The sequence below is a fragment of the Tetranychus urticae genome, chromosome 1 (assembly GCF_039701765.1).
Source record: "Tetranychus urticae isolate SD_2017Ah chromosome 1, NJAU_TeUrti_SD_1.0, whole genome shotgun sequence".
Lineage (NCBI taxonomy): Eukaryota > Metazoa > Arthropoda > Arachnida > Trombidiformes > Tetranychidae > Tetranychus > Tetranychus urticae.
In genome coordinates this window covers 19156307-19181547 of record NC_142958.1, presented here as the reverse complement: position 1 = coordinate 19181547, position 25241 = coordinate 19156307, and the positions used below count along the sequence as shown (strand labels likewise).

General features: G+C 32.1%; 5 protein-coding genes across 5 annotated transcripts; 2 read left to right on the top strand and 3 right to left on the bottom strand.

The window, feature by feature from the left end:
• Positions 1 to 405: 405 nt before the first annotated feature.
• LOC107372035 (uncharacterized) lies at positions 406 to 3167 on the top strand. The gene is made up of 4 exons (XM_015940177.3): positions 406 to 1479; positions 2293 to 2486; positions 2555 to 2776; positions 2877 to 3167. Coding segments are annotated over exons 1-4 (1350 nt in total). The 5' UTR covers positions 406 to 546; the 3' UTR covers positions 2878 to 3167.
• Positions 3168 to 4139: 972 nt separating this feature from the next.
• Positions 4140 to 6252, top strand: LOC107371984 (uncharacterized). The gene is made up of 3 exons (XM_015940133.3): positions 4140 to 5394; positions 5454 to 5647; positions 5717 to 6252. The coding sequence occupies exons 1-3, from the start codon at positions 4516 to 4518 to the stop codon at positions 5937 to 5939; spliced, it is 1296 nt and encodes a 431-aa protein (XP_015795619.2). The 5' UTR covers positions 4140 to 4515; the 3' UTR covers positions 5940 to 6252.
• A 3066-nt stretch (positions 6253 to 9318) lies between these two features.
• Positions 9319 to 11214, bottom strand: LOC107371930 (atlastin-2-like). Its single transcript, XM_015940076.3, has 3 exons — positions 10950 to 11214; positions 10187 to 10885; positions 9319 to 10119 (listed from the first exon to the last, which is right to left on the bottom strand). The coding sequence occupies exons 1-3, from the start codon at positions 11203 to 11205 to the stop codon at positions 9683 to 9685; spliced, it is 1392 nt and encodes a 463-aa protein (XP_015795562.2). The 5' UTR covers positions 11206 to 11214; the 3' UTR covers positions 9319 to 9682.
• Positions 11215 to 11387: 173 nt separating this feature from the next.
• On the bottom strand, positions 11388 to 13317 carry LOC107359265 (atlastin-2). Its single transcript, XM_089266738.1, has 3 exons — positions 13051 to 13317; positions 12297 to 12968; positions 11388 to 12223 (listed from the first exon to the last, which is right to left on the bottom strand). The coding sequence occupies exons 1-3, from the start codon at positions 13286 to 13288 to the stop codon at positions 11712 to 11714; spliced, it is 1422 nt and encodes a 473-aa protein (XP_089122864.1). The 5' UTR covers positions 13289 to 13317; the 3' UTR covers positions 11388 to 11711.
• A 4542-nt stretch (positions 13318 to 17859) lies between these two features.
• Positions 17860 to 18882, bottom strand: LOC149094725 (replication protein A 70 kDa DNA-binding subunit-like). Its single transcript, XM_089270475.1, has one exon. It carries the CDS (start codon positions 18880 to 18882, stop codon positions 17860 to 17862), a length of 1023 nt encoding a protein of 340 aa, XP_089126601.1.
• Between the last annotated feature and the right edge of the window lie 6359 nt (positions 18883 to 25241).

Below are 25241 nucleotides of genomic sequence, written 5' to 3'. Positions count from 1 at the left end.
AAATGCTCTTGTAGCATTCAAGATCTAACTAAGTAAGTACTTCAATTGGAATAATTGTTATTATTACATAAGAACTTATTTCTATTACATTTCTTAACTTATTACTTAATACTTTGGCCAATTTCAAGAAACGTTTTGAATCATCGTCGATCTCTATAAAATATGCATCACGATTGCTACATGTGCCATGCATTCAAAAATCCGATTAAAACTTATTCAATTGTAAGTTGTAAGAGCATGTATCAATTTTTTCTCAACTTTTGATCCGTTCTATTGATCGGACAAAATTAATCCATTGAGCTTTGACAGTTTTAAATGCGCTTTATTAAAGAAGATTTGATTATTAATACTCTTGATTGGATACAATATTTGGCTGTTCAAATCGACAGAAAAGAAACTAAACATTTCCCATTGCAATCGTCATAATCACAGGTGCAGAGTTTGAGTTCCCAAGCAAGAGTAATAACATATCATTCACAAGTTTAGTCCACATCAAATTACTTGTACATCAATTCGTACTTTAATTTTCCTTTAACCTAATTTGGAATGGATTACAGTGAATTTCTGGCTCTTAACCAAACTCTCAACCAGCCAGTATCAAGTTTTCCGCTGGAAAGCAATTTAAATGACTTGCAAGAACGAACAACAACCAACTCTACTCAAAAAACAATGTTTAATGTATTTAAAACGCTTTACCCGAGTGAAGAAACTATCTTAGGTTATCTTGGGAATGACCAGTCAACTTGCAATAACTTGTCGAATCCATCGAACCCCTCAATGGATCAGTACCATCTAACCCAGTCAAATTACAACAATCAACCATTATGGTCTAACGACAGCTTCTCTCAATTTTCTCTGCAAACCAATCTTCTCTCATCTAACCTGGATTCCAGGGAAACAAGTCATACCTTGCCTGGTGTTAACAGTTTTTATCCACCTGCAACATCGTCCAGCTACTCGATATCACATTCATCGCCTAATTTCGCCTTCATGAATGCACAATATTCGCAAGCGTATCAACTATCTCAACGCAGAAATTATCAAGTCAATCAAAGAATCGTCTTCCTTGACAGCCTTGGGTATAAACCATTTTTACAATTGAACACAAACAACAGTGAAACTGACGAGCCTTGGAATACAAATGTGTCCAAGAAACTGCTCTCTATCCTCTATTCATCGTTAAACTTAAAGACGGAATATTTATCAAACCAAATTGCACTCGATCAATTTGAATCTCTTTCTTTATCTGAAGGTTTAGCAGCTTTTCAAGGGAAACGAAAACTAAAAATGATGACATTTCTTCCAGAGAGAGGCCGTTTGACTCCGTTTCCAAATTTACTTGCTTTAAATTGCCTTCAACTCAAAAGTTTTCGTAAACTGCAAAATATTGACAAGATTACTCTTCTTTCAAATGCATATTTTGACCTTCTTTTAATTAAAGGTGTATTTAATTACATTCATACTGTTGACGGTTGGAAGGTAAGTGTCATCATTTTCATTCTTGGATTTTAAGGAACTTTCCGTTTAACCAACTGAAACATTCTGACAACAGTTGTGAGTCCAACAGTTGTAAGTAGTTACGTAGTTCAAAAGACGTATGCTATGGTTTCTTTTGTTGAGACAACTTACTGCTCACATCTAACACATGCAACTGCCAATCAATTAGCAATTCTCATTGACAATTAGCAGAAGCACAAATGAGAAGACCATTAAAGTTGAAAGAAATTGGAATGACAGTAAGCATTAGAGCAGTTCTTGAGCGCTCAACTGCTAGCAAAACGAACTGCAAACTAGAGAACTGCTAGTAAATCTATTCGAATATGAGTTAGATTCGAAGACCCACAGCGCATCTTAATATAACCAGCCAGTATTGTCACCGAAAAGAATTGAATTTGCAATGAAAAATGCAGATGATTCCATAGATTTGTCTCTACCAAATCATTTCGCAAAGTTTTGAGAAGCTTATACAAACAGAATACAAAATAAATCCATTGAAGAAACTTTATTGGTACTGAAGTTATTAAAAAAGGTTGTATTACATTTTAAGAGACGAAAAGGCAAATAAATCTATAAAGTATATTGTATAAAAGTGTAAAAGTTGAGCATTGTAGCAGAATCCAGTTTTAATTGTGAGTTATTGTAATGAACTTATTCGCACTACGATATTTATTAAACAGTTCAATGGGTTCGAGGGATTAAAGGTTCTTGGCTTTTTGGTAAAGGATTTGAGCATAAGTTTTAAAGTTTTAAAAGTATTCGCTAATTGTCTTTAATCAATTGCAATCTTTCTAGTGTGAAGAATCGGGAATGTATTATCAAAGACTGGACATTTTTTACTTGCATCGAGCTTTGCACCAAGCAATGAGCCACATCATTGAAACCTTGCCAGATCGCTGGAGGCAAGATCTAACCGTAATTATTCTCACTTATTTAATCACCATTTTTAATCCAGACTTGCGAGAGTTGAAATTTGCCAGCTCAGTCAGGTTTGTATTGTTTACTGTTAACAATTGTAAGTTTATTCTGATTCTAATTGCGATATTCATTCTCACAGGTATCAACAATACAGTTACATTTATTTGCTTAAACGTTATTTGAGGACAGTTTGTACATCGGACTGTGATGCTGCAGACCATCTTTACAGGTTAATGGTTAAAATTGAAGAGACTCGAAAATGCAGGAAATGCGTAATGGAATTACTTTCAGCACTTGACAAGAATTTCAATACACTCTTACAGAATCGAATATCGAATCTAATCAATTTTGGTTCATGCTGGTGGGTATATTCAATTGTACACGATTATGAGATCTATCATATGGCTATATTTCTTGGCTTGAAAATGCTTAAACTTTTGCTCTTAAATCTTCTATTTCAGAGTGAAACTAAAGTTAGTTTTAACTTGAGATTGCCTTTAAAGCCCAGTTGGAAGCCGATACATGTTCATGGTTGTCGTTGACTGTGATATACCAAATGATGAATCTCATCGCAAACTGGATTTAACTAACTCCATTACCGCCACAAAATTACCAAATTTTCAGCTCTCTTCTGCACAAACACGCACTTTGATCACAATGTGTGTGAAACAGAAACTTTTAATTTTCTTCTAATAAAAACAATGTTACAATAAAATATTAAAGAAGCTTTACTCAATTCCTTACAAAATGATCTTGATTTTGATGCTTTACTTTATTTAATCGTCATTTTAATACAGTTTTACAAAATGAGAGCTACAAAATTGCATAAAGAGCATAAACTTGACAAAGTTGACCGTTGAGAGGCACAATATTGTTCAAGATAAAATGTTACTCTTATTCATATCGTTATAAGCATCTTTTAGGTGAAGGTAAGACAATTGAAAATAAAAAATGCACTCTACAAGAAGACACTTTGAATTATATTTTATTCCTTGTACTTCAAACTCCTCTATCCCACTATGTTTTTTATCGGAAAAAGTCAAGTGATTCTGGTTGTGATTAAATTAACTATTAATAGGCATTGAAGGCAACTCGAAAGCAATTGTTTAAAGTCAATATTTTCTGGTGAATAGTTGTACTCAACAATGGATGCTACTTTATATGGAATATACTTAGCGATAGACTTTCAGATTTACTGATATTACTGCATTTGGCGTACATCGTTGACGTTGGTTGTCAATGACCAGCAGGAATACCGTTTTGATGCAAAGTTGGCTGACCAAAAGTCGTTTGATTCCCTTAATTCAATTCAAATTCACCAGTTCTTTAATATTTTAACGACTCAATGAAAAACTGTAGAAGGGATTATTTTAATGCAGTAGGAATCAATCAAATCAACTAAGCACTCTTTGCAAAGCACAACAAAATAGTTATATTCAGTTCATTTAATGAGATGTAAAGTTGTTTAAACTGGAATACACGAAACATACATTTGTAAAACGTTTGCTAAAGCAAGTCCAATAACTTTTCAAAATAAGAGAAGCATCAAGCAACACACAGGAAATTTGGGTACATTTCATGATAGAATATGCTGATGTCTAAAAACTGTCAACTCAAAAGTTGAACTGACGAAAATGAAGAGAACAGAGAAGTGAATTAAAAGTATTTTATTGAATGTTATAAGTTAATAACTTTTCTGGTTAAAGCTCAATCCATCATATATGACTGAAGGAGTAGATGTGCAAGGATGAAAGCGATTTAGCAATGAAACTAGCATGACAAAGCCGATTATTGAACCTCATTGAATGGTAAAGTTGAGCTTTTTATCAAAAATGAATGGATTAATGTCTTGTAATAGCTTTTGAATAGTAATTGTGTCATCTGAAATGATAGTATTGGAAACAACAGCTAATCATGAAACATGTGCAATTGATTTTTGTCATTGACAATACAATCTGATCAAGTTAACGAGTAAAGTTGGTAAAACAATTGATTTTACTTTATACATTTATGCATTTGTGTTCATATTTTTTGGCAAACAGCTTTTTTGGTTAACATGAAACTGTAAATGTTCAAAACGTTACATTAAAATTGTGAATCATGGATTTAAGTGATCTTCTTGGTTACAACCAACAATGTTCAACACCAACTATCTTTGGAGCAAACTTTGAGTTTAGCGAGTCAACTCAAGGCCATCAATCTTCAATCACATCAAGTGATCACATTAAAACATTGAATGTTTTCCAAGCTCTCTCACCCAGTGAAGATACCATCAAAAGTTACCTGATTAACGAGGATGACTCTTCAAGTTCACCTAAACAATCGTGCATGTCTGACGATGGTTGCTCTACTTTACTCAATTCAATGTCCAATGGATTTTACGCTGAAGGAACGGGTCAAAATCTTTTCGAATCAAACGAACAGCAAACAAATTCAACTCCAACTTTCAATTCCAACAATGACAACTTTCTTAGTTTACCAGCTCTTTCTTATTACAACAGTGACCATCAAACATATCAACGTGAAGTGACCGAAGAGTATGCACATCGCAAGGCAAGTTTCATGTACCTATTGAGACGAGGCTACAAGTTGATGATTAGATTGAATACAAACAATTCGGAAACTCTTGAACCATGGAATCGATCTGTTGCCCAGAAATTAATGTCTGTCCAATTTACACCGTTAAGCTTACGAACTGAATATTTGTCCACTCAACATTCTCTGGACCAGTTTGAAGCTTTGGTTCTCAATGAGGCAACTGAAGCTTTCAAGGTGACAAAAGGCTTTAAATTGGGTTCATCGTTGATCGACAAGATTGCTAATCCAACTCCAGCTCAGCTTGTTTCAACATGCAACAAAATCAAAGGCTACAGAAAACTGGTAAACTGTGATAAAATTAGTTTACTCATCAATGGATTTTATGAAATGAATTTAATCAGAGGTATTGTTGGTTATAATCGATTAACCGATGGATGGCAAGTAAGCATTAAATTTAAATGATTAAACTGTTTTTATTAATGCTCTTCTCTCTACTCTAGAGCTCAGAGACCAACTTCGCATTTGATAGACGCGATGTTTTCCTGTTTAGTCAATCATTACACAACGATTTTGTTCATATTATTGAATCTTTTCCTGATAAATGGAGAAATGATCAAAAGGCTTTGGCTCTCATCAATTTAATCGTCATTTTCAATGCAGAACTACGAGGACTGAAACACTTCGAACCCATCAGGTTGGTTTGTTACTTAACTTATTGAACTGCCATTCACTTTTTAATTCAACAATTTACTTTCTCCTACAGACACGAACAGTATGTTTACATCTATTTACTTGAACGTTACTTGAAATCAATAAGCCAATCGACCTGTGAAGCCTCAGATGATCATTACAGAATAATGGTCAAGATTCAACAAGTAAGAGGAATGAGTGGATTTCTGAAACAACTGATTGATACAGTATCAATTGATTATTCAAATTCATTGCGATTTTTCCTTACTAATGCAGTTAATAATAAAATTTCATGACAAAATCTATAACGATTCATCATTATTGTAAAATTTCTCACCCAAACTTCATACACATATTATTCGACTTTGGTAGACTTTTTAAGTCAAATTTTATGCCTCATAATGTTCAACAAATTTTTCACTTAAATTTTGATTGACTCGATTTTAATGGTATTTAGCATTGTGCTTTTGATTTCTCCATGTTCAATTTCTGTTTGATCAAATTTCGCTGATATCGAAATGTAAACTATTCCAAATGATCGAATGCAAAGCAAATAAAAAGTTTGTTTGTTTAAAATTTTCTCAATCACAATAAAGTCTCAAAAGTCAATTTTTTATGGATCTTTTCGTTCACTCTCCAAAATCTTCGAGTTTGCTTTTCACATTTTAATATCGATCTGTATCATAAACATACCATGTCCAATGTAAATGAAAAGTTCAAACGAACTCGTTTTTATCTAGTTTACTAAAATCATTTCTGTCTATTTATTCAATGTTAATAGTAAAAAATATGCAATCAACTGATTAACCAAGAAATCATAACTTATTAACTTCTATGCGAATTAATGTGATAAAGTAGCAATTTGGGTTTCTACTCAAAATCTTGATAAATGCAATCGAATCATCACAACTCATAATTGAAATGGATTTTCCCAATACATATCTTATTATTGAAATCAAATCCAATTGATAGGAATGACAATTAGTAAATCAGACACAAGTAGACACACACCTTGGTGTGAATATAACTATCAATCTGGTTCATTGGGTTGATTTGATCTTTTTTTATCTCATGCAAGCCAACAATAGAGACACAAACATTTAAAATCAAATCAAAAAATTATAAAAACCAATTGGAACTCGAAGAAATTAATAAGTTTTAATTGCTAGTCTCATTGATCGAATCATAAAGCATCAGAACTTATTGAACAACGCAGAATAGTTAGAAAAAGAAACTAAAAGATAGCAACGAATTTGTATGTAAAATTAATCGCATCATTTGAATTTATCGCTCATTTCTCATAATTCATTGTTTACCAATCATTCCCTGGAAATCTTGAAATAAAGTTCAAAAACAATGCCATTTATGAGAAACCTTTGATATCTTGTATTAAATGTAGACTAGATTTGAATGTATAATTTGTTCAATGTTCAATATTGATAAGTGCACAAAGTAAGTCACTAGCACAAAAATTTAACTGTTTATTTTATTTTGACTTTAATGAGTTTATCTCGGCATACAAATATTCACAAATCAAGCTGAGAATGCAAATTGGAATCACGCATAAGAAGTACTTGAAAAATAGCTTGTAATTTTGAATGTCTAGTTGATTAAAACGATACAAAGCAGGAGTGGGACTGATGGAGGTTTTATGTAAACAGCCAAATTTTTGCTCAGGATCAAGTTTCTTGTCGAGATACGATTTCCATATACTTTGGATATGAAACACGACGCCACTTTCGAATCGTTTCTCGTGCAATAGATTGATTATTTTGGTGGCATAAGGAGGTAGCTTCGAGTTCAATGCAGAAAATAACAGTTGAACGGGAAGAGAACCAGTTGATTGATACCATTGTGGCAACGATTCTGAGTTATACAGACAACAGCTCAGTTGAACATTATAAATCTCGCCAACATTGAGTATAAAAACATATTTTCCTATTCCTTTCGTTTCAGTAATTTCGTCGACGAGATGCCCCAATCTTTTATACTGTCCTCGTCTTGCAATCTCTTGCTGAGCTCGAGGAGAACTGCTATTCACTATGGTTCTGCATGACGGTTCTTCCATCCACAACGGAATCCTATCGGAATCCGCAACATCTTCAAGTGAATCAATCGTTTTCATGGGTGCTTTAGATGTAAGATCTGTAGTGAAGGAACTAGAATAAAGTGCTGTTAGGAAAAACAGTGTCAATGTGATTGCAATCCAAATGAATGACAAAGATTGACGGTTGAAAAGAGTTTCAATGCGCAATCTTTGACTTAAAATTGCATGAATCAAAGACCAGATACTAGTTGAAGTGTTGGATTTAATGTTGAAAAATTTTGATTCGCAGTACCACAGAAGGAAAACGGGTTGAAAAAAGAAACAGAAAAAGGAAAGCTAAGAATATAATTGCGTCTGAAGTGAACATTGATAGTGATTTGAAGACGTCTTCACGCATTGTTGCAACTTCGGGTAAAAATGAAACAATGTTACAAGAAACATCACCAATCACTGGTCCTGGTTTAAGTCCAGCAATTGAATTGGGAATTGTTTTGAATGAATAGAACCTTTCACTTAAATCAATTTCACCTCGTTGAATGTGTCCAATAAGGCCAGTACAATTGACGGAATCACAATCTCCAAAATCAGTTTGGTTAACCAAAACAATAGTGTAATTAATGGAACTGTAGAGTTCTAGTTGTTTATTATAACCTATGGGCAGAAAGTTTGAGACAAATATACAAATCATGTGTAAATCTTTTTTCTTGATAATCCGATTAGCTAGAGCGCCGAAACTTTTAGGAGACTGAGAAGGAGGTTCAGTTTATCTACAGTGAGAAATTCAAGATCATCGAACATTCTGATCATTTCAAATCAATAATTAACTCTTGCGACAATTGAATGATTTTTTGCTCTCATTATTGAAAAAAAATATTTGAAAAAATCAACTAATTTTAAGATCCATTTATTTACAGGTTATATAACATTTAAAACTTTTTTAACTTGCTAACATTAAAAAACACTCTTTGGCCTATCGAAATCTTGTATTTTCATTCTGGTATTATGCCTATTACGCCAATAATTTAATCTAAAGAATCAAAATTAATTGCAAAAATTCAACTTCAATCACCGCAGAAGGGTGCCAAAAACGTAAAATTTAAAGCAAATGGTTCTATGTATAGTAGAACATTATATATCAAATTAAACAGCAAGAGTTGCTTATTCTTTGATCGTTTGAACTGAAAAGTTAAAAAGATTTTTGAAAAAGATACGAGCGTTTAAACATTTGTCTCAAACTTTCTGCCCATAGGTTAGTAGCGAACAAATAGACCAGTGAATGCATTTCTGACAGGATCATAAATTGTGCGGGGAAATCTATCGAGAAAACCAATTCTGAATTGAAAATTCATACTTATATCGTCATGAGACTATGTTGATTCATTGAGCTAAATTTGACACGATGAAAATCAATTTTGTCTAGTAACTATTAGATGTTATTTCATAACGAAGTTTCTTATGATCTGAAAGAAATGCGCAAAATATTTGCATAAATTAATGTGACCATAATATTTTGTTGCCCTTGTGTAAAGTTCAAGTCTGGAGACAAAAAAGATACATTTCCTTGTGAATAACTGTTTTTCAATATTTGAAACTTAAATTATTATGCAATAAATAAATAATTGTATCGATTTATCTCATTAAAATTTAATATTCATAAAATGTAAATCAAATAAAGATATAATACAAATGCATCATCATAGCAAAAACTATTAACAAGGCTGGAATATATTTTATGAGAAATGTTGAAATGGTAATATTTTGATGTTCAAATGGCGAAATAAAAACAGAGTCTGGCAACTAATATTGGAGTTGAAACCAATATGAGAGTTGAAACCGTCATCGCAATTATGTGTTTGTTTAACATAACGTGTTTGCCCTTTATTAACCACACGATTGGATACACGCACAGATTGTTTATTTTTGTGTCAATTACATTAAAATTATTCGCTTTCCAATTTAATCCAGAGTAGTTTTCTGTATTTTATCATAATTTCATCGTCTATTTCTTGTAAAATGAGCACGGATTAATTTAAACAAGAAACTTGGAGATAAAAATCTAGCACCCAATAGTATCAAATTTTTATAATTAAATCTTTGAACTGCCAATGTCGGTCTGCTGGATGGTTGAGGTCGTACTTCAGAATTGATTCTCTCAAACGATATAGCATGAGATTTTAGTGATTTTTCAAGTTCTCTTAGAGAATCTAACATGATTTCCGAGTCAATCGATTGTGTTTCTTTGAGGTAAAATGATATAGATTCCCAACGAGCAGATTCGAGTTGTGATTTAAACTGTTCGACATTGTTGTGCAAACTATTTTCAACCATTTTCGAGATGAACATTTCATTTGCAGTTCTAGTTGCTTCTATTGTTCGCGCTATGTATTCAAAGGCCAATTGAGATTCATCGTCATAGATGTAATTATTTCCTTTGAGAAGAAAAATGAAAATATTATTAATAAAACTGATAATTATTTAAGATAAGTCTGAACTTACCAGAGAAAGTGGTTCCAAAAATTTCTACGAGTTTCATAAATTCCAAAAATTTCATCGGTTTATCTTCTGTTTTTTTGATTGCAATATTTTCTGGCGACAATAAATTTAAAACAAGTTCCCGCAAAGAGTCGACAAAATCAGGCTCAAGATTACATCTTTCACCTTGGAAATCTGGATTATTGATTGCATCAAGTCCGGGATGAGGCATTAAAAAACAGTCAACTTCTGAGTAACATTCATCAATGGTATCCCAAGCTTGTTTGAACTTATCGGACTGGTTACTCTTCTTGAAATTTAAAAACTGCCTTCCTCCAACAGCGCCAAAAGAATGGTCACATTCAAAAGCCCAATCTCGAACAAGAAACCAAAGTTTTTCAGGTTTTTCTAACAAAACTGCTAGTTCGAAATCCAAAACATTTTTTTGCTTCTCTTTCAAGTATTTAATAAGCTGAGACAGCTGAATTATATCGTTACTCTGGATGTTGTTACTCTTGTTGTATACTTGAACAGACGAGAGCAAAGATGAGATTACAAAAATGTCCATATAGTTTTCATCTTTCGATTGATGATCAAATAATCCTTGAGTATCCATTAAAAGCACTGCAATTTTCGTGCCATCTTTTTTTGTTATAACTAGAGGTTCAGGCCATAAAACCATTCCAACTGTAACCTTTTCTGTTCCTTGTTTCCATGGGAATCCTGTTGAAGAATAGATACTGCATGAAGAACTTATGTTGAAATTATTCATCACACATGAATTTACCTTGTAATGGTTCATTTGGATCACCAAGCCAGTCTTCTTGACCATATCGTTGCAAGTAGCGAAGAAAATAGTTGAGTAAAAATGATTTTCCTTTACGATTATCTCCGATGATTGAAACGACAGCAATTGGTAAATCCTTGATTTCATCTGATGTTGCTATTTTGGCAAATGCTTTTGCATCAAATTGATACTTTTTGAGATCTGGATTGTATCCAACTATTCGAATGGGTTCTGGAAACTTCACTAAGCTTGACATTGTTTAAAATAAAGATTTTTCTTAATAATTATCAAAACTGTTTATATTAAATCATTGAGCAAAGTGCATTTTGAAAAAGCGATTACAGTAATGATGGAATTTTCAGCTAAAAAAATAACGGGAGTAACAATTCCAATCACTTCTGTAGCTTTAATCGAGATCAACCAAAGATTAGATGCAAATTTCCATAGAAACAAAAATCAGTTCCAAACTTTAATTTCCAACTCAGGATGACACTTAAGGTCGAGAAAAATTATTTTTCATATACCCATGAATTCATTGGTCACTTATTATAGAAAAAAATAAGTCAAGATTCATTTCCATTACAAGTTTAGAACACAATTAATTCCTGGAATCAGTTTGTACAATAAAATGGCTCAAAATTTCAAACGGCGAAATTATGAATTATTCAAAATATTACTTTATCTGAGATATGATGAACAGGTAGTTCTGGTTATGGCCTGAAGATTCTGATTGTAAATTATATTTCGATCAATTGTAAAAGATCATCTTCGACGTTGATTTCTTTGTCGATTCCTTCGTTGATTTTTTCTAGCACTTGTTTTCGCATGAAAATAATTTTCAAAAATTTCTAAACATACATCAAGAACAAAGCCCGTTGTACCAGAATGAGAAAACAAAAATGATGCAACTGTTGAAAAGCCGGAATACATTCTCTGATACCATGAATTTTGCGATGAACTTTCACTGGATTCTTCAGTCGATCCTGCAGCATAACGGTTAAAGAATTTTTCTAAATAGTCATCCAAAGAATCGTTAAAATCTTCCAAATAGTTTACTGCAATCTCTGAATCGATATCCTTGGTCTTCTCGTAGTAAAAGAGTGTAGCTGAAGCTCGAGCAACCAAAATACTGTAATTCACCCTTTGAGCGTCTTTACGTGGATTTAATTCGGTATATTTTTTCAGGAATTCAGCCATGGCCATCATTGAAGCATTTCTTGCTTGATTTTCAAAATCAATATCCAAAAACTCGTCATAAAGAATAAATCCATCTTCTGAAAAGGTAAAGACGAAGTTTAGTTAATTTTGGTATTGCAATATTCAATCACATGATACAAGGAAACTAACTTTGAAGATTTTCAGAAATATTTTTGAAAAAAGCGACGAATTCCCACATTTTCATCTCTTTTCCATTATTTGTTTTGATAACAATATTTTCTGGTGACAACAAATTCTCAACGAGTTCACGTAAAACGTTGGTAAAATGAGCATCGAGTTTGGATATTTCACCCTCAAATCCTCTTCTAGTGGCTTGTAATCCAGGGTGTGGCATAAGAAAACAGTCAACTTGTGAATAGCAATCATGTATAGTTTGCCAGTCTTTATGAAATTGTGATTGATTATTCCTCTTGGAATCTAAAAATTGTTTTCCTCCATCAGCTCCAAATGGATAAACACAATTTGCAGACCAGTCTCTAATAAGTAACAGAAGCTTCTGTATCCCTTTGTAACCAGTAATTTTCAGCTTCTCTTTTGAATATTCAGCAAGCCGTGATAATAGGGTTACGTCATTGGTCAGAATATTTTCCTGTTGGTTGTAAACTTGAATAGACGAGAGAAAGGATGAGATTGCAAAAATGTAATTACAATCTTCTTGTTCTGTTGCATCAACAAACAACCCTTGAGTATCCATTAAAATAACGGCAATTTTTGTCCCATCTTTTCGGGTAACAATTAACGGTTCTGGCCATAAAACGATCCCAGTGGTGCAACTTTCAGCACCTTGTGTCCACAAAAATCCTGATTGAGAATGAACATTATTTCATGTTAATTTGACAGAAATTCGTCAATTTGTTCATTTTTTTATCACAGGCAACCTTACCTTGTAATGGTTCATTTGGATCACCAAGCCAGTCTTCTTGATCGTATCGTTGTAAGTAGCGAAGAAAATAGTTGAGTAAAAATGATTTTCCTTTACGAGATTCTCCGATAATGGAAATAACAGCAATTGGTAAATCCTTAATTTCATCTGATGAAGCTATCTCGGAAAATTTTGTCACATCAAATTCATATTTTTTACCGCTCTCATTATATTCGAGAGCTGTAATTGGTAATGCCATCTCAATTGACTACTTCAACAGGTATAATAATATCACATCGACTTAAAAATAGCTGGTATTATGAACAGATACTAATAGATATTACAACCAAGTAAGTTACTATCTATTAGATAGTATCTAAAGTGATTACCGTATTCGCATGTATTTATGAGACTCTTATGATATGATTAACAAGTGCTTCTTGTGGTTAACAGAGTGCGCGTCAGCTTGGAAAAATTGTTGTGTTTAAAATAAACATAGTAAAGAGGGGATTGAATCTTCATGATTCAAAGGTGAAATATCTATGGGGAGCTATTTTATCATTTTATCTGAAAAAAACAAAATAAACTAACTCAGAAATACAACAATTTCATAAAAATCTTGAAAAATCCCCGAAATCTCATGTTTAATGCTTAAACACCTCAATCTGACATTGTGAGCTACGACTTCAATCTTTGTAACCAACGGATTGAGTTCTCAGCAGCTAGTTTATTAATACAGAGACCTACCGCTAATTTAGGCTCACTTGAAATAGCTTATTTACAGCTTTTGTCGAGCAGCATAATTCATGATTTTCAATTTTTCTTAATCGGGTAAATTTAATCTTAAAATGTTGCGCGAGTTTTCGGATTGATATTTTACGAAAGAAAATTGAATCAAGTTAATTAATAGCTAAAAAATCGCCTCGAAATTTGGTGAAATCTAAACAAAATTTTACCCTTTTTCAAATGGGACCATTGAAAAATTTAATCTTTACTGGCAGGTCTCTGTGATTAGAAAAGCAATAGGCCCGTTGATGTCAATATGATATATTCAAAATCAAAGAGTTATACTTCATCAAGGAACCCGTAAGTAAATGTTTCAACAATTCATATAGTCTACATGATTTTTCAAAGGACCCTGAACGATTCTGGTATTCATAGATTGGTAGGCTGAATCTATTGAAAAAAAGTAGATTGATTTCTAGTATTTTAATCTTTATTGAAATGATAAAATCTACTTTCAAACTAATGTCGTGTTTATAAATTTATTTTGACATTAGCGAGTTTATCTCGGCATACAAATATTCACCAAGCAAGCTGAGTATACAAGTTGAAATCATGCATAAGAAGTATTTAAAGGATAGCTTGTAATTTTGAATGTGTAGTTGATTAAAACGATTCAAAGCAGGAGTGGGACTGATGGAGGTTCTGTGTAAACAGCCAAACTTTCGCTCAGGATCTATTACCTTTTCAACATATGCTTTCCATTTATCTACTAAATGAAACAGGATATGACTTTCAAATTGTTTTTGATGCAATAGGTCGATTATTTTGGTGGCATGAGGAGATAGCTGCGAATGCAATACAGTAAAAAGTAGATCGACGGGGAAAGAACTAGTTGCTTGATGCCATTGTAGCATAGGTAAACCTGGATTGTATACACAATAGCCTAGACGAGCCATATTACGTTCATGAAAATCAACAATAAAAACATAGTTTTCTAATTTCGCTCCATCATAAAATGCCTGCAATAGTTTTCCTGTTGTTTTGTACAGTCCTCGTCTTGCAATCTCTCGCTGAGCTCGAGGAGAACTGCTATTTGCCACGACTCTGCATAATGGCTCTTCCATAAACATCGGGATTCTATCAGAATCTGCAACATCTTCAAGTGAATCAATCATTTTCATGGGTGCTTTAGATGTAAGATCTGTAGTGAAGGAACTAGAATAAAGTGCTGTCATGAAAAATATTGTTAATGTGATTGACATCCAAATGAATGACAAAGATTGACGGCTGAAAAGAGTTTTGAGATTTGATCCTTGGTTTAAAATTGCACAAATCAAAGGCCAGATGATTGGTGGAGAGTTGGTTTTAATGTTGAAAGATTTCCGATTGAAGTACCACAGAAGGAAAGGGATTGAAAAAAGAAACAGAAAAAGGAAAGCTAAGAATATAGTTGCGTCTAAGGTGAATATCGATAGGGATTTGAAAACATCTTCACGCATTGTTCCGACTTCGGGTAAAAATGAAACAATGCTACAAGCGACATCAGCTGATGCTGGTCCTGGTTTAAGTCCAATAATTGAATCAGGAATAGATGTGAATGAATATAATCTCTCACCAAAATCAACATCACCTCGTTGAATGTGTCCAATAAGGCCAGTACAATTAACGGAATCACAACCTCCAAAAGTTTCATTGAAGACAGTAAGAGTGTAATTAATGGAGCTGTAGCGTCCTATTTGTGCATTTAAGTAATGACCAATTGGACCAGTAAATTTATTCCTAATAGGATCAAAAATTGCAGTTGGACCTCGCTCAACAAAGCCAATTTTGAATTGAAAATCCATATTCATAACATAAGTCTATGATCATTCAATAAGCTCAAGTTCACATAATTTATATGGTGTACGTTGAATAAGTTTCATCTCATCAAATCTTTGTAACTATTTTAAATGATGATCCTTTTGATCTGGATGAAATGTTCAACATATTTGCAGAAATTTAATATGATAAGAAAATGTCATTCCATTAGTGTAAAGTTCAGATCGGGAGACAAAAAAGATTCATTTCTTTCGAACAAATGTTTTTCAATATTTGAAACGTGAGTTCTGATAGAATGAAAAAATAAATATTCCTATTGATTTATTGAAACTTTAATATTCATAAAATGCAAATCAAATAGAAACACAAATGCATTATCACAACAAAAACTATTAAGACATTCGTAGGTATCTTTCAGTAAATATTGAAATCTTAATGTTTTGATGTTCAAAAGATACAATAAGAAATAGAAAATTGCAATTATTCTGAAAGCTATTGAAATCTAATGATACAATGTTTTTAAAGGCCTGTGTGAGAATCAAATGTGTTACAAAAAAACATTTTAATTATATTTTCTCTTCATTAAGCTTCACGATTAGATACACACTTAGATGGTTTATTTTGTATTATTTTTAAGACAAGTCACTTTGTAATTTATCCAAAGTAGTTTTCTGCATTTTATTCCATTTTATTATGTTTAGAAGTTATTAACATATTAATGAATAAAAAAACCAAATGGTTGAAATAACATGGAATAACATTGAATAAATAGACAGAAATGGTTTTAGTGAACTATAATTGATGAAAACGAGTTTTTTTGAAATTTTCGTGTACATGAGACACATTATGTTCATGATACAGATCGATATTAAAATGTGAAAAGGAAACTCCAAGATTTTGGAGAGTGGACGAAAAGATCCATAAAAAATTGACTTTTGAGACTTTATTGTGATTGAGAAAATTTTAAACAAACAAACTTTTTATTTGCTTTGCATTCGATCATTTGGAATAGTTTACATTTCGATATCAGTGAAATTTGATCAAACAGAAATTGAACATGGAGAAATCAAAAGCACCATGCTAAATACCATTACAATTGAGTCAATCAAAAGTTGAATGAAAAATGTGTTGAACAGTATGAGGCATAAAATTTGACTTTAAAAGTCTACCAAAGTCGGATATGTGTATGAAGTTTGGGTGAGAAATTTTACAATAATGATGAATCGTTACAGATTTTGTCATGAAATTTTACTATAAACTGCATTGGTAAGAAAGAATCGCAATGAATTTGAATAATCAATTGATACTGTATCAATCAGTTGCTTCAAAAATCCACTCATTCCTCTTACTTGTTGAATCTTGACCATTATTCTGTAATGATCATCTGAGGCTTCACAGATCAATTGGCTTATTGATTTCAATTGATTGAAAATTTTTGCACTCTCAGAAAATGACCTCCAAATATCAGTTAGAGGTCGAATAACGCAATGACCTTGAATGCCTTGGCCTTGAAATATGATAATTGAGTATCGCTGAAATTTCCATTAAACGAAATATCTAGCCTAAAAGTCACTCCAGTGCAGAGTAATAACCGTTTAACAACAGGAAAATTAGCTGAAATGCCCTGATAGTTCAAACTGAAACTTTTGGTGCATTTTTTCTTTTGCGAACGTTAACCTTCAATTTATCCATATAAACTTTTGCAGTTATATGGGATACACCAATAACCCGTCCAACAGCACGGTATCCATAAAAAACTTTATTTGAAGTCTACGATGCAATTTTTTGTTCGTTGGCTGGATTTAATTTGTACCGCGCTAAGCCAGTTCCTGGCTTTCTTTGATTATGTCCTAATATCAATTTTGCATATGTGTGATATGCGGTGGTAGTTAGTACACCAGCAATCACAAATTTCTACACAATTTGCCTTCGATTTGAAGGATCTTCAAACTTAGAAAAAATATTGGCACAAACTTTAAAAACTTCACTTTGCTTCAGCTTTGACATGATGCGTACTAATGGTTTGGTGTGCCTTATTTTTCATATTTATATAGCTAACGCTTGTCTCTAATCTGTTCGGAAAAAAGATTGGACGTCAATTTGAGGGAATGTAATTAAGTAAACATGTAGACAAAATTTAACATTTTTAGAAGAGTTTATTTTTCAAACATTCGTGTTTTTGATCAATGACATTGTACCATTAAAAACAGAATAGGCCACTTTTGAGACAACATTTTCCATGAGTCGGCAGAAATATGGTTTATAACTTATTTTTGACTCGCTTGATTAGCACACTTTGATTTTTAGCCTTCCAACCATCGCCATAATGCGAGAAAAAAGTTTCGATTGGACGAAGTTGTCTTTGCCTGAATTTTTTGAAGTTAATGTCGTTAATACACCAGGATCTCTACAAACACCAACAACATCCACACAAGAATTAGATGGAACAGATTCTAGTTGACCAATTTTAACAAAATCATAATTAACTTGGGGGCATCTGTTCTCGTTAACTGCATCTAGTTTCACTATGCTGGTTGAATTCAACACCAATTCGTAGGCATGTTCAATATCGGACCATTTCTTATTTGCCTCTTTTACAACCGCATTAAAAAGAATATGAACTTTTCCTAAAATTACCACATCGAAATATTTATCACATTCACCACGAAATGCGGTTATTTTTATTTCACCGGAATGATCAGCTAAATTAAATGTAAACAATTTACCAGAACCTTTAACATTATTCCAGCTCTTAACAGTACTTTTAGAGGTAACTCGCCCGCGCAGTACCCAATTTTTCACATATGGCGTAATTTGAGAAACTGGACAGATTTGTTCTTCTTTAAAGACTGGGACATCATTAAACTGAGAGGCAAATTTAATTGCACCACTTGATTTGCCACAGAATTGATGATCCAAAGTTTGTGCATTAGAATCTAATTCCTTAGAGAAATCAGTCACAATGCTTGGATTACCAAGCTTAAGGCCAACAACAGCTCCAGGAGTCACAACTTCAGCCTCAGTTATAATAATAACACGTTTATCGTGATTAGTTTGCTTACAATAATATTTAAGCAAACGGATAACTGAAAATTTGCCAAATTCAGCAGTTTCAACTCGTAAAACTAGGGGTCCAACCATTAGGCAAAATTGGTAACTGACGTTTCCATCGGACAGCAAAACCTGGAGACGATTGACACTAGTAGCAGAAGCATTTTTTTGAGCTAATAGTTGAACAATCGGTGAGTCCATTTCACAGCCCGAAAGAATTTTTTCAAAGGCACCTTCAGTTAATTTAGGCAATGTCATTATGAAAGAGAAACAATAAATAATAAATTAAATAACTTATAATTAAATCACAAAAATATTGTATTAAACACGACGAAAATTGAGACGTTTGTTCAATCTAAAGCTTCAATAGCCAAACAGACTTGGAAAAAAGACTTTAATATAAACCACAAAGAGCGTGTTTCACATAGACGTGATAAACTGATAGCTTGATACACTGATAAGATGATGATGTGTAATTACATAGATGGCAATACTTAACTATACATTAATATTTATTATTAATGTATACTTCAACATAAATTAATGTTGCGCAAAAATTGAATTACGCAATTAGCACTACATAAACAAAAAGATGTGGGAGCAAAAACAGAACTAGCGAAAAAACATCTTCAGTTTATTTTAAGTTTCCAGTTAAAAGGAAGTTTAATCAAAATGAATTCTATTGTATCACATAAAATTAAAAATCATGGAGCCAAACCATACCGTTCTGAGCGAGTTGCAAGGAAATCGACCTCTGAACAGAAGTTAGTAACATCTTTACCAACCTTTAACAAAATCTCGACAACCGGTGGAATGACATTTGAATGTCGTTTTTTTGATTGCAAATACATCTTTACCCAACATCACAAACTTATAGTTCACCAAACTTTAACCCATGGATTAATTGAATGTGAAAAATGCTCAGTTGCCTATTTACCAAATCGGAGAAGTACAATTGCTTTGCCAAACACGAAAGCCAAAAGACAGCTGAATCAACAATAACTGAAGATACAGTTGACCAAGAGGGTGAACTACAACACGTCATTGAAGGCATTCTTGAAGCAGAAGAAGAGAATTTAGTGACACTCGCTCCTTATCTCACACCAAATGACTCACCGCAATTAACTTCAATACAGTCTACTTCACAACAATCTTGCAGCTTGGTACAGAAACAAGCAAAATTACCAACATTATCGATGATTCTCAAAAGATTTAAATGCCAGAAAACTGAATGTGGTCGCTTATTTGAAAATGAATGGGCCTTGAAAAGTCATTTTTGTGCAATTGATAATTATAAAATACCGAAAATTACCCGATTAGATTCTGAGCCTAACATAATCAAAAACTGTGTAAAGTCAAAAAAAGCTAAATCTGTTGAAACAGTTGAAGTTTACTCAACAGATTCTTCCTCAGATGGTGATACAGATGAAGTTGAAAAAGATATAACATGGTTTCCTGGTTTACGCTCGAATAAGAGACCATCACGCAAACTAAGAAAAGAAAACAGAAATGAATGAAAGAACATCTAAATCTATGTACTACATTGTAAAACTGCGATTCTTTTTGGTTTTCTAATTGTGAAAATGATAGATAACTTAAAGTTAATTTATATGCATTATTATAACAAAATCTTGGTGAAAAACGTAATAACCAACAACTTCCATAAGAAATAATAAATTAAAACTAATCATTCAAAACACATTACATTATAGATGTTTCTATTTTTGCATAAACACAATATAATACATGGTAATTATTAATATAAACATATTTTAAAGTTATTGAATTCGAATCAAATTTCCCGGTTCCCATTTATAATATCAATATCAATCTTCATTAAAATTATCAAAGTCTACATCATCGATCCAATCAGTAACTGGATTTTCTAAACTGTAATTAATGTCGAAAAATTTAGAATAGTTAAGTAATTCAACCGAAACTTTCTGAACACCAATCTTTTCTTTATGATCTTTTTCGCAACAAATTCCAAGTTTGCATCCAAGTAAATCAGTCCAATTTATCCAATCACGATTTTTAATAATGTGTTGTAGATCAGAAAACCGGTTAACACCATAAAGGTTTTCTTTTGCAATAATATCCTGTCTCCGCATATTTTCACCATGATTAATGTAAATTTGATTAGACCAGTTGTAGATTTCACCCGCGACACGCAATCGTAGCCTGTAGGTATATTCGTCATACATAGTTCTTTCAATAGATTTAACAATGAAATCAGGTTTACATATATAAAATCAACGAATAATTTGTCTTGTGAAATATTACCACCAATGCACAATGTTTTTCTTTTTATCTTTCGTAGTTCAGTGAGCTGATATCAAAAATTGTAAATGTTAGTAAACAACTATAAAATATAATAAAATTACAAAAACATTAAAAATACCTGTACTTGTAGAGATCTATCATTAAATTGGTAATATACAAAAAATAGATGTATTTTTTTAACAGATCCATAAGGCTTGGCTGTGTAACAAAAATATTTCTTTTCATCTTCCCGAAAAACGTAATTTTCAATAATTTTTCCGAATAAACAAATACTTTCATAATTTGAATGTTCTTCACGGAGCGTAAAATCAACTGGCCCATGTTGTGTCCTCAAAAAATACCACTGTCGCCTTTTGAATTTGTCAAACTGAAATAAAAATATAATGCAATAAATTATTTTACTTCGAAATATTATCTTCAAATTATCATTCATGTAACGATTTAGAAATTAACAAATAAGTTAATAATATTCAAAATTGATGGAATAATAGCAGTATGCACTATGCAATATTACTATGCAATATTACTATGCATTATTCCAATGCAATATTACTATGCAATATTACTATGCAATATTACTATGCAATATTACTATGCAATATTACTATGCAATATTACTATGCAATATTACTATGCAATATTACTATGCAATATTACTATGCAATATTACTATTTCCTGAATTATTTCCACAAATAATCAGATTAGCATGAATATTCAAATTCGGGAGCAATTCGTGATTATTCAGGTTTATACAGCCACGGAAAATGAGATGCGAATACTTTTGGTATCAATTGCGTATATAAAGATTACATTTTATTTATCAGTGATGATAGCTTGTATCAGTATTTAATCGGAAATCCATCATTTCCAGTATTTACATTCACCCAAAACATTTTCAATTGATTTGAATGCAGTTGAATAAGGTGAATCAAAACAAAAAGCCTTATATCTTTAATTTTTATCAAAATCAAGTTGATAAGTTATCAATTTATGCGTTAACTTTCTCAAAAATTTTCGCATCTCATTTTCCGTGGCTGGATAGCGCCTATTATATAATGATAAGTGATCATCCATTTACTGATTCAAGCTATCAACGCATCAGCTTATCACTGACATTATCACTGACATTATCACTCACATTATCACTCACATTATCACTCACATTACCACAAACACTTACACAAACATGTTTGCAACATTATTTACAGATACTGTGACACAAATGTTACAAATTTTAATCAAAAATATACATTTTATTAACCAAACTGTACAAAAAATCAACTAAGTTGCGTATATTACGTTGTTTTAGGCTATCACATAATAAATTACGAGCATGAGTTACATCATTAGAAGAGTAGTTGCAAGGAATATTAACAAAATAACAAATTGCAAACAAACAAATATACATTCCACAATCGTACGAATTTTGCTGAATAGGACCACTCAAAATGTAAGGTGTGCTAATAATATTCAAAGGAGATTGAATTAGAATACTATTTACATATTGAATAATATTTGAGCAAGTGTTAGAAGAATTTAGAGGATCATAATAATATGCGGATAATCCATTAAAATCTTTAGCTAATATACATAAAATCCAGTGTAATGAATGGCATACAGGAAGAACAATGTGTTGGCTATCTGGTTCTACACGTTGTCTCAAAGCTACCTCAGAATTAACCAAATGATTAAAACCATTATGGATACCCTCCACAGTTACAAAATAGTAATTTGGTAAAATTGAAACATTATTACAAATTTGAGTTTTAAACAGATGAAAAAAAGCATTTACAATATTATCGTTTAGATAAAAATCTGAAATAGGAAGATGTGGTTGGATAGCCAAGCAATTTAAATCACAACCACTTAAACTATATTCACCAATATTGAAGGAACTTTGCTGTTGTTCAGGAATGTTGATTTCAGTTGGTTGTGATGATTGTTTTTTAATTTTATTTTTTATTTTGGGCCTGTTAACTTTTATATATTTTTGACCTCGTAAACGAGCCATCTCTTTGATAACTTTTTCATTTGGCCTGTAATTCAACAAATATTCAAAACTGATATTTTCAATGTATAAGCCAGATAAATTTTTCAATCTACTCAAAGCTACATAGGCTGTTGCATCAAAATTTTTCTCACCTAAACCAATAACAGCAGCTTCTAGAGATAACCCTTGAACTTTATGTGCAGATGAAGAATAACAAGGAACTAAAGGATACATGATCCTCTTCACCTTAATCCCGTTGCCTAAAACAAATTCACAATCAACTGTCTGCCCCATAGTTTCTGTGTTGAATTTATCAAAACGAATCTCGATTGAAGAAGGAAGAGAATTAGCAAAAAAGGATTTAAGCCCAGGAATAGGCCAATGCACATTAGTTATTATTCCTTGTAAACCATTCACTAAACCTAAATTGATACTTATATTCCTAACAAGCATAACTTTGACACCATTACCTACAGTTAATTCAGTAGGAAGACCAGCAGTGTCACGAGTAAACGGTCCTAACAAACGCTTATGCATGGCACTCAAGGATTTACCCATATTCGGCCCACTAGCATAACAATCAATTGCTTTTAAAGTAGTTAATTCAACATTGTTGACAGAAAGATTGTCCAACATGAGGTCATTAAAAGCCTTAACTTGATCCAAAGTTGGATAAATGTGAAGTAAACTGGCTACATATTCATTCTGCTTAGAGCCAAGTTGCAAATTTTCAACGCATCGAGATGCTAAAACAAGAAGTTGCTCCTTAGTCAACTCACCGACTCTAAAGCTATTACAAATCGGTGTTAAAATGTCATTTTTAGCTCGATGGTTTATATTTAATTCTAAATATTTAATATCTTTCCAATATATAAAAGCATCAACATCATCAAAGATAAAACTCCCTGGAACAGGTCTATGCTGATAAAAATCTCCAAAAAATATTACATTCAAATCTCCGAAATCGCCTGGAGACCTACAAAATTGATTACATCTTTGATTGATGTAATTGAAATTTTTTGCACTTATTATACTTATTTCATCGATAAATAAGAATTTTACATTTCTGAATCTCAATAACAGATTTTCAAATTTAACTGAATCAATTTTAAACAAATCATGAAAAGTTTCATTTACAGGCAAATGAAATAAAGAATGTAAAGTTAAGCCCCCAATGTTACTTGCTGCAATTCCAGTTGGTGCTCCAATAACATAACTGTTAGGTCCAAGTGCCTTGAAAAGAATTTCTGTCATTAATTTTAGTACAAAACTCTTTCCAGAACCTCCTTCACCAGAAAGGAAGCATTTAAAAGGTTTAGAATATTCAAAAAACGTAACAGAACTTTCTTTGAAAAAGTCCAATGCAGATTTTTGATCATCAGAGAGCTCATTAACGGAAACGACATCATCTAATACAGACTTAAATAAATCAATGTTTACCTCAAAATTGTTTATGTAACCATTATCAATAGAATCTATTTTGTTGTTTGAAATTTTGAATTCAATATTCAAATCCCAATGATTATTGGAAATCATATCTGATAACTTTTTAAAAAAAGGAACATCCTTACACCTTACTAGATCATCATCTATGCATCTCTTATACCAATCAGCTAAATGCCCACGTTTAGAATTGTGTTCTTCTTCATTTCTAAAAGGAACAAAACATAATAAAAATGTATAATAATAACAATCTTTCTCTTTATTTGACATCGAAAACAATTTAATAGCAGCATTCTTTTTTCGTTTATAAATCTTATATCCATCTAAGTCTAACAAAAAATTGTCACCAATCTGCTCATTAGCTTCAGCTTCAGTTTCAATATCAACTTTACCAACTCTAAAAGAACTAAAAATTCATACAAACAAAGCTCACTGCTTTCATGAGGTCTATGACAATATTTATCAATTTGAGAACGCCCTCTGCTTTCATATAACGTATAGTTACCAACTTTAAATAATAACGCAGCACGTAATTCGGAAAATTGGTGTTTAAAAATACCACTTCCCGTGAAGCAAATCTCATTGCCAATCCACTTAATCGATAAACAGTTTCTTGAACACCTACCTCTCTATTATTTAAGATTAACCTGTGAATATTCTTGATTAAAGTCTCAACATCCTGATTATTTTCAATATTTTGGGTAAGTAATTTTTTGATCTTTTTTGCTAAATCGGAGCTTTCGACTTTACAAATGTATTTTGTGATATATGCAATTATTCCATCGATACCACAAACTAACTGAATGTCCATGTTAGCCCGCCAAGAACTTAACAAAAATGATTATAATTATTTATGTAAACATCTTTCATACTAACAACTTTATACAGCACTTGAACATC

Excerpts from the sequence above, each read along its gene's own strand:
- LOC107372035 (XM_015940177.3), top strand. The coding sequence starts at position 547 with ATGGATTACAGTGAATTTCTGGCTCTTAACCAAACTCTCAACCAGCCA. Across the intron at positions 1,480-2,292 it reads ATACTGTTGACGGTTGGAAG|TGTGAAGAATCGGGAATGTA; the intron begins GTAAGTGTCATC and ends CAATCTTTCTAG. Across the intron at positions 2,487-2,554 it reads AAATTTGCCAGCTCAGTCAG|GTATCAACAATACAGTTACA; the intron begins GTTTGTATTGTT and ends TCATTCTCACAG.
- LOC107371984 (XM_015940133.3), top strand. The coding sequence starts at position 4,516 with ATGGATTTAAGTGATCTTCTTGGTTACAACCAACAATGTTCAACACCA. Across the intron at positions 5,395-5,453 it reads GATTAACCGATGGATGGCAA|AGCTCAGAGACCAACTTCGC; the intron begins GTAAGCATTAAA and ends TCTCTACTCTAG. Across the intron at positions 5,648-5,716 it reads AAACACTTCGAACCCATCAG|ACACGAACAGTATGTTTACA; the intron begins GTTGGTTTGTTA and ends TTTCTCCTACAG.
- LOC107371930 (XM_015940076.3), bottom strand. The coding sequence starts at position 11,205 with ATGTCAAGCTTAGTGAAGTTTCCAGAACCCATTCGAATAGTTGGATAC. Across the intron at positions 10,886-10,949 it reads TCCAAATGAACCATTACAAG|GATTCCCATGGAAACAAGGA; the intron begins GTAAATTCATGT and ends ATTCTTCAACAG. Across the intron at positions 10,120-10,186 it reads TTTTGGAACCACTTTCTCTG|GAAATAATTACATCTATGAC; the intron begins GTAAGTTCAGAC and ends TTCTTCTCAAAG.
- LOC107359265 (XM_089266738.1), bottom strand. The coding sequence starts at position 13,288 with ATGGCATTACCAATTACAGCTCTCGAATATAATGAGAGCGGTAAAAAA. Across the intron at positions 12,969-13,050 it reads TCCAAATGAACCATTACAAG|GATTTTTGTGGACACAAGGT; the intron begins GTAAGGTTGCCT and ends ATTCTCAATCAG. Across the intron at positions 12,224-12,296 it reads TATTTCTGAAAATCTTCAAA|AAGATGGATTTATTCTTTAT; the intron begins GTTAGTTTCCTT and ends TTACCTTTTCAG.
- LOC149094725 (XM_089270475.1), bottom strand. The coding sequence starts at position 18,882 with ATGACATTGCCTAAATTAACTGAAGGTGCCTTTGAAAAAATTCTTTCG.